The sequence below is a fragment of the Alosa pseudoharengus genome, unplaced genomic scaffold (genome assembly GCF_046254945.1).
Source record: "Alosa pseudoharengus isolate Yale_2024_CS ecotype anadromous, Long Island Sound unplaced genomic scaffold, YU_APseudo_1.1 YU_APseudo_1.1_scf_17, whole genome shotgun sequence".
Lineage (NCBI taxonomy): Eukaryota > Metazoa > Chordata > Actinopteri > Clupeiformes > Clupeidae > Alosa > Alosa pseudoharengus.
This window is the reverse complement of record NW_027468640.1, coordinates 1,948,697-1,956,196: the sequence shown is the minus strand read 5'-3', so window position 1 is coordinate 1,956,196 and position 7,500 is coordinate 1,948,697. Positions and strand designations below refer to the sequence as shown.

General features: G+C 42.1%; 1 protein-coding gene across 1 annotated transcript in view; it reads left to right on the top strand.

Moving 5' to 3' along the window:
- Positions 1-7,500, top strand: part of sepsecs (Sep (O-phosphoserine) tRNA:Sec (selenocysteine) tRNA synthase) — a 23,590-nt gene that overhangs the window by 6,828 nt on the left and 9,262 nt on the right. Inside the window, exons 5-8 of the mRNA XM_076288441.1 lie at positions 3,065-3,218; positions 3,351-3,453; positions 4,737-4,866; positions 5,675-5,766. Of these exons, the coding sequence (XP_076144556.1) occupies positions 3,065-3,218; positions 3,351-3,453; positions 4,737-4,866; positions 5,675-5,766 (479 nt within the window). The remainder of the gene's footprint in view (positions 1-3,064; positions 3,219-3,350; positions 3,454-4,736; positions 4,867-5,674; positions 5,767-7,500) is intronic.

The window sequence follows — 7,500 nt, the reverse complement described above, 5'->3', positions numbered from 1 at the left end:
TGCAAGATGGTCATGCTGGTGACCAGCCTGCCAAGCTTGACATTGTTTGTGTAAGATGGTCATGCTGGTTTGACCAACATAAGCTGGCACGGCCAGTTAAACCAGCAGTGTAGACCAGCAACACCAGCTAAAATGATCAGCTTGAGGTGGTACGACAAGCAAAACCAGCTGAATTACCATCGTTAGGTGGGTAAACCAGCTTAAGGTATGTTTTGGCAAGAGATTTGCTGGTCTAGCTGGTCAACCATCATAGGGTGGTCAAACAAGCTGGTTAACAAGCTGGTCAACCAGCAAACCACCTTTAGCTGGTCAGGCTGGTTTTTTCAGCAGGGTGGTCACTGGAAAACTGGATCCATTACAGTTTGCTTATCAAACTGGTAGAAGTGTTGATGATGCAAAACTTTTTATTTTAGATACAGTATATAAACACTTGGAGAAGCCTGGGTCCCATGTTAGGCTTTTATTTGCAGATTTTTCTTCTGCTTTCAACAAAATGCAGCCATATATCCGGATCGAGAGACTAGCAAATGATTTTCAGGTACCGAATCAACTATTGCTTCTACTTTTACATTTTTTAACAGATAGAACACAGAGAGTCTTCGTAAATGGTCAGTTGTCCCAACCTATTACTTCAAACACTGGCTCGCCGCAAGGATGTGTACTCTCTCCCTTGTTATTTATTTTGTACACAGATAGCTGCAGGTCTTCCCAACAAGGAAGCTACCTAGTCAAGTTTTCAGATGACACTGCACTGCTATCTTTATTCCAAGGTCCACATTCCAGTCATGGGCTAGCGTTGACATCATTTGTGAAGTGGTGCGACAATCATTTTTTAGATTTAAATGTAGCCAAAACAAAGGAGCTCATAATTGATTTTAGGAGGACAAAAGCAGATCCAATAGCAAGTGTCATACATGGGGGGGATGTGGAAATCGTTGATTTTTACAAGTACTTAGGTACAATATTTGACAGTGAGCTCAAGTTTCATGTAAACACTGAGACAATTGTCAAAAAGGGACAACAGAGAATTCATCTGCTGAGGAAGCTTAACTCCTTCAGTGTCTCTAAAACCATTATCAGTCTTTTATCAGTCTTTTATTGAGAGTCTTTTAACTTTTTCTTTTTTATGTTGGTTCAATAGCCTATCAGTCAAAGACAGGAACAGTCTCAGCAGCATTGTTAACACTTCATCAAAGATTATTGGAACACAGCTAAATAGTCTGAGTGCTCTGTTTAACAAACAGGCAGCCCAAAAGGCTAAAAGTATCATCAGTCAGCCTGATCATGTTTTGGGTGGTGAATTTTCATTAATGCCCTCTGGGAGGCGCTATTATTCTGTCAGGACAAAAACAAAAAGGTATTCTGGATCCTTCATCCCTACATCCATTAGATTATTAAATAAGGTTGAAGGGACAGAGTACACTACTGAAATTTTAATTTACTGAGCGCTGTTCATCACTGACAGGACAGGGTGCCTGACTGTATGTGTGTGTTAAGATGTATATGTCTTTTTTTTTTATACTATTTATTGTAGATTGATGGAGACCGGGACTGCAAACTTAATTGCCCACTGATGGGATTAATAAAGTTTTCTGAATCTGAATCTGAATCTGATTATTTAATTTGGTTATTCATATTTACATTAATATACACACTGAATAAATAAATAACTTGAACTTGAGTGTGTCACACTGCTACCATGTCGACTGCTGTTATCAGGGTTCTCATCTGAGCTGGGTGGGACGGCTAACACACCTGTTGCTATCTACAGGAGAACGGCACCGCTAACACACCTGTTGCTATCCGCAGGTAAACACTACGCCAGGCACGGCTAACACACCTGTTGCTATCTGCAGGTGAACACTACGCCAGGCACGGCTAACACACCTGTTGCTATCCGCAGGTGAACGCTACATGGGGCACGGCTAACACACCTGTTGCTATCTGAAGGTGAATGCTTCTCCCATCGCTAACACACCTGTTGCTATCCGCAGGTGAATGCTACATGGGGCACGGCTAACACACCTGTTGCTATCTGCAGGTGAACGCTACGCTTCTCCCATCGCTAACACACCTGTTGCTATCTGCAGGTGAACGCTACGCTTCTCCCATCGCTAACACACCTGTTGGCATCCGCAGGTGAATGCTACATGGGCCACGGCTAACACACCTGTGTGTGTGTGTGTCTCCCAGGCTTTGAGCCGGGTCATTCCACGTCAGGTTGATGTCAATGGTGCATTTTGCCCATGTTCAGGGTGGAAAGTGAAAAAGAAAGATTTGCATAAGACAAGTCAAATTGGTGTTTTTGAAAAGAAAAGATCATGGAGAATAAAGAAAAAAATATTTAAAAAATCTTTGTATATTCCCACAAGGTGTTTGGGTGCTCTGAAAATGAGAACCAAAATTATTTTTTAGACTTGTAAAGTCTGCTGTTCAGACCCTGAAGGAATTTATTTTCTGTTCATTGTTTTTTGTGAGAGTGTTTCTACTTATCGCAGTAAGGAAAATAAATCAAGAGCCTATGTTGAGTACAAATATGTCTTCTGAAGGCTTAAACAGAGCCCAGCCAAAAACTCCAATAAAATTTGTATCAACTTTGATGGACAGCTATGACCATGCAGGATTATCCAGACCAAACGTGACGATTTTGCTACATACTATTCCTATTTATGTACCAGCATGCAAAATTTGAGCCTCCTACATGGTTTAGTGGCTGTGGGCTTGTGAACTTTGACAAAAAAAAGAGGCCGAACAAAATCGACACCCCCCTCATCCTGTAAAACTGGCTGTATCTTGGAAAGTATTGATCTTACATTAGAGTAATTTTACAGTGTGTCTCCTGGGTAACATAGGTACACATGGTAATTTTTTCAGAATTTTTTGAGACCTAAGTGCGTGGGCCTTGGTTGAACTGACGTGGGATGACCCAGCCGATTGTGATTGAGAACATTCTGGAAGGAGATGAGCTGCGGACAGACTGTGCCCTTAATCATGCCCACTGTGCCCTTAATCATGCCCACTTAATCATGCTTAATGTGTGTGTGTGTGTGTGTGTGTCTCCCAGGCTTTGAGCCCATTGTGATTGAGAACATTCTGGAAGGAGATGAGCTGCGGACAGACCTGGACGCCGTGCAGAAGAAGATCGATGAGCTCGGAGCGGAGAACATCCTGTGTGTCCACTCCACCACTTCCTGTTTCGCTCCACGCGTCCCTGACAGGTTGCCATGACAATGGGTGTCATCATTTTATTAGCCAATTAAACACAATAGCATCTCCATGTCTTACCATTGTGTGTGTGTGTCTGTGTCTGTGTCTGTGTGTGTGTCTGTGTGTGTGTGTCTGTGTTTTAGACTGGAGGAACTAGCCGTCATATGTGCTAAACATGACATCCCCCATGTCGTGAACAATGCGTATGGAGTGCAGTCATCCAAGTGCATGCATCTGATCCAGCAGGTATGCTACACCCATAGGGCTACACCACAGTCCCTCCACTCGGCGGCCATCTTGATAACGCACTTTGGGCAGTTATGGGGCAGCTATGTTCCTATTCAAGTGAATGGGGAGGCGTACAGGGCAGCTATGTTTCTATTCATGGGAGGAATGAGAATGGAATCGGGAGGCATACAGGAATGGCTGGGATATGTGTGTAGACTACTTGGTGGTATGAAATAACACACCTTTTTTCTGCTGTTTATTAGAGTTACACCAGAGTTACTCCATACATAACATTTCTGTTTATTAGTTACACCATACATAATATTTTGAGCCTTAAGCTCTTCATCAGTCTGATAATAAACAAGATATTCCTTGTTATTTTTTACGGTATTACTTTTTTATCCAGCACCTACTTTTAGATATGCGCACGTTACGTTTGTTTGGATTGTTATAAACTAACCCCATGCATTTCTGTAGAGGGTTCTTTGAGAACTGTGTCTCATTAGAAACCAGTAAAGTTCTATATAAACATTGCTATCTTCTTTTCTGGTAAGTTCACCAGTGTTAGATTTGTGAGGACGCTATCCTGTTTAAATTCACACACTACGTTAGTACACAGCGACAGCGTTAAAGTGATCTGACTATCCTGTTTAAATTCACACACTACGTTAGTACACAGCGACATCGTTAAAGTGATCTGACTATCCTGTTTAAATTCACACACTACGTTAGTACACAGCGACAGCGTTAAAGTGATCTGACTATCCTGTTTAAATTCACACACTACGTTAGTACACAGCGACAGCGTTAAAGTGATCTGACTATCCTGTTTAAATTCACACACTACGTTAGTACACAGCGACAGCGTTAAAGTGATCTGACGGAAGTACGCCCGTCCAGGCAGAGCCCTGGGCTGCTATTGGTCCATTATGAGCTATACTGGTTAAAGTTATTAGCATGTAATAGTGTGTGGTTGCATGAGAAGCAGGTAATATTTAAGTCATTCCAAAGGACTCAGTAGTTTTCTAAACAATCTGTTATTTTGTTGCTGCAGTGCAGCAGGTTAGAGTTTTAATGGGGGCAAACCACAGGGAACAGGTGTGCAGCAGATTAGAGTTTTAATAGTCAATTAATCAAACAATTATTTTCTTGATTAATCGATTAGTTGTTTGATCGATAAAATGCCAGAAAATGGTGAAAGGTTAGAGTTGCTTCCTGTCATAGACGTGCACTTCCTGTTATAGACGTCCACTTCCTGTTATAGACGTCCACTTCCACTTCCTATTCCTGTCCCTACGCAGGGCGCTCGAGTCGGGAGGATAGACGCCTTCGTCCAGAGTCTGGACAAGAACTTCCTGGTTCCGGTGGGCGGGGCCATCATCGCTGGCTTTGACGAGGGATTCGTGAAGGAGATCAGCAAGATGTACCCAGGTGAGGAGTAAAACACACACACACATGCGCACACACACATACACACATATACACACACACATACATAAACACATGCATGCATACACACACACACACACACACACACACACATACATAAACACATGCATGCATACACACACACACACACACACACACACATACACACACACATACATAAACACATGCATGCATACACACACACACACACACACACACACACACACACACACATACATAAACACATGCATACATACACACACACACACACACACACACACACACACACACAGATGGAGGAGGAGGTGGAAGATGATGTTATGATTCTGCAGTTCTGGAGGTGCAGTGTTGGTTGAAATTATGATTCTGCAGTTCTGGGGTTGCAGGCAAAGCGATGCAGATTTAATGTGCTCCCAACCATGCACACCTCTCTCTACCACACACACACACACACACACGCATATTCATGCACACACATTCACACTCACACACACACTGGGTTGTGGGTTGATACCACATCAAATCTAGAATCTTATAATCAGAGCTGCGCTTAATGTCCTGTGCTTAGAACCTCATGAGCAATGCAAGGCTTATACTCAATATAAGAAAGGACAATGCTATGTTTTTAAATGGGTGTCCACATGTATTTGTTTATACTGTGTGTGTGTGTGTGTGTGTGTGTGTCTCATTTTTTCTGTATTTGTGTTTGTGTGTGTGTTTGTGCGTCTTGTGTGCCTGTCTCTCTCTCTCTCTTTCTACATGTGTGTGTGTGTGTGTGTGTGTGTGTGTCTCTGTCTGTCCGTCTGGTCAGGCCGTGCGTCTGCGTCTCCCTCCCTGGACGTCCTGATCACGCTGCTCACCCTCGGAGCCAGCGGCTACCGCAAACTCCTGTCAGAGAGGAAGGTGAGAAAACACACACACACACACACAAAACGACACGCACACACAAAACGACACACACACACAAACCCACACACACACAAACCCACAAACACACACACACACCCATACAGCCCAGACCCAGTGAGAGATTCCACTGTTCTAAACTTGTGATGGGAATAATAATGGCATTATAATAATGGTACGGGGATAATAATATAATAAATAAATAAATAAATATTATTATTATTATTAAGTCGAAATCGATCGAAATTACATCTCATTCTCGAACTCAAAGGTAGAATCGACGATGTAGCCACCCCCCCCAATGTAGGGTTGGGCACCGAAACACGGTTCTAATATGGCTCCGGTGCCGACACAAACGGTAGTAACTGCATCGAATAACAACGTGGATTTCGGTGCCTCATTTCGGTGCTTAAATAGAGTTTTTTAAATCTTTTTTTTTATACGAGGCATCACTGCATGTCATGCGCCATCTCTAACATCTTGCTCTGATAGTAACACATCCCGATACCGTTAGCTAACATATAATAAACACTGGATGTATAAACCAGAGGGGTGCACCACATAGGCAAGTGGACAATGTTTGACAGCTTGCGTGAGCCCAAGTAGCTTACTTTAAATCGATATTGTGAGCTCCTGTCAAAATCTAGCAGTGGGCCTAACTACACACAAGCAAAAGGCTATGAAACAACATTAACAGTAGGCTAGCCTATACAGTACGTTACACAATATCCTTACTAATGCGCTAACTGACATTTATTTGAAATGTTATCAGCAAAGTTGTAAGGTGAAAACTTTATTTCACGGTGTGTTAAACAACATAATAGCATGATATTAATCTTTCATGTGCATGAGGCCCATAGCATCACAATGAATATGAAGATCATGTTAAAAGTTAGCTGGCAAAAACATAAATATGTAGGTTACATACCTGATGTCACTGAGCTGTCAAAGAGGCTACGAAACCATCTCCGTACGTTATCGCTAATTAAACTCAGCTGAGTAGTGTTAGCGCATAGCCATAGTTGCTGTTAAAATGCCTACTAGCCTAGCGCAGGGAATCTAAACACTTAAACACCGACATGTAGCCTAACATGTTCAAAACTACTGTGTGTTATGGGTTAAGATATGACTATTTCTTGAAGCATTTGGGAACACACTGAATTAACTGGAAAGTAGAGTCCCTGTTCGATTAGCTTGCTTGCAAATGCCGTTGTCCATGACCTGGCAGTTTTATGGCAAGCGGTTTTTAACATACCTTATGGCAAACCGCCTACACTGGGTAAACTTGAAAGCAGAGCTCACCATTGTGTGTGCATGCATGGCAAGCTTTTTTAACATTTAAATGTATTATTCGTAGGAGCAATGAGATATTGATAGTAAATTGAATATAACAGTTCAATTTCATGTTCAAATTTGTCTTATCAATAAAAAAAGCAATTCATGCTTTAGACCATTTTAATTTAAAACAAAGTACCGGTTCAGGCACCGTTTCGGCACCGTTTTAAAAGTATCGATTTAGTACCGGTATGGGATAAAACCCAAACGATACCCAACCCTACCCCAATCCAGTAGTCCAGCAAGTATGCCAAGACTCAAAAACACACACCTGTGTTGAACTGTGTTCGTCAACACTCCTCTAACAGGCTGCCTGCAGCCAATTTAAAAAAATAAAAAACATCAAAGCCCCTCTTGCTACAAATCGAATCGAATTGTGACCTTAAAATCAAGAAT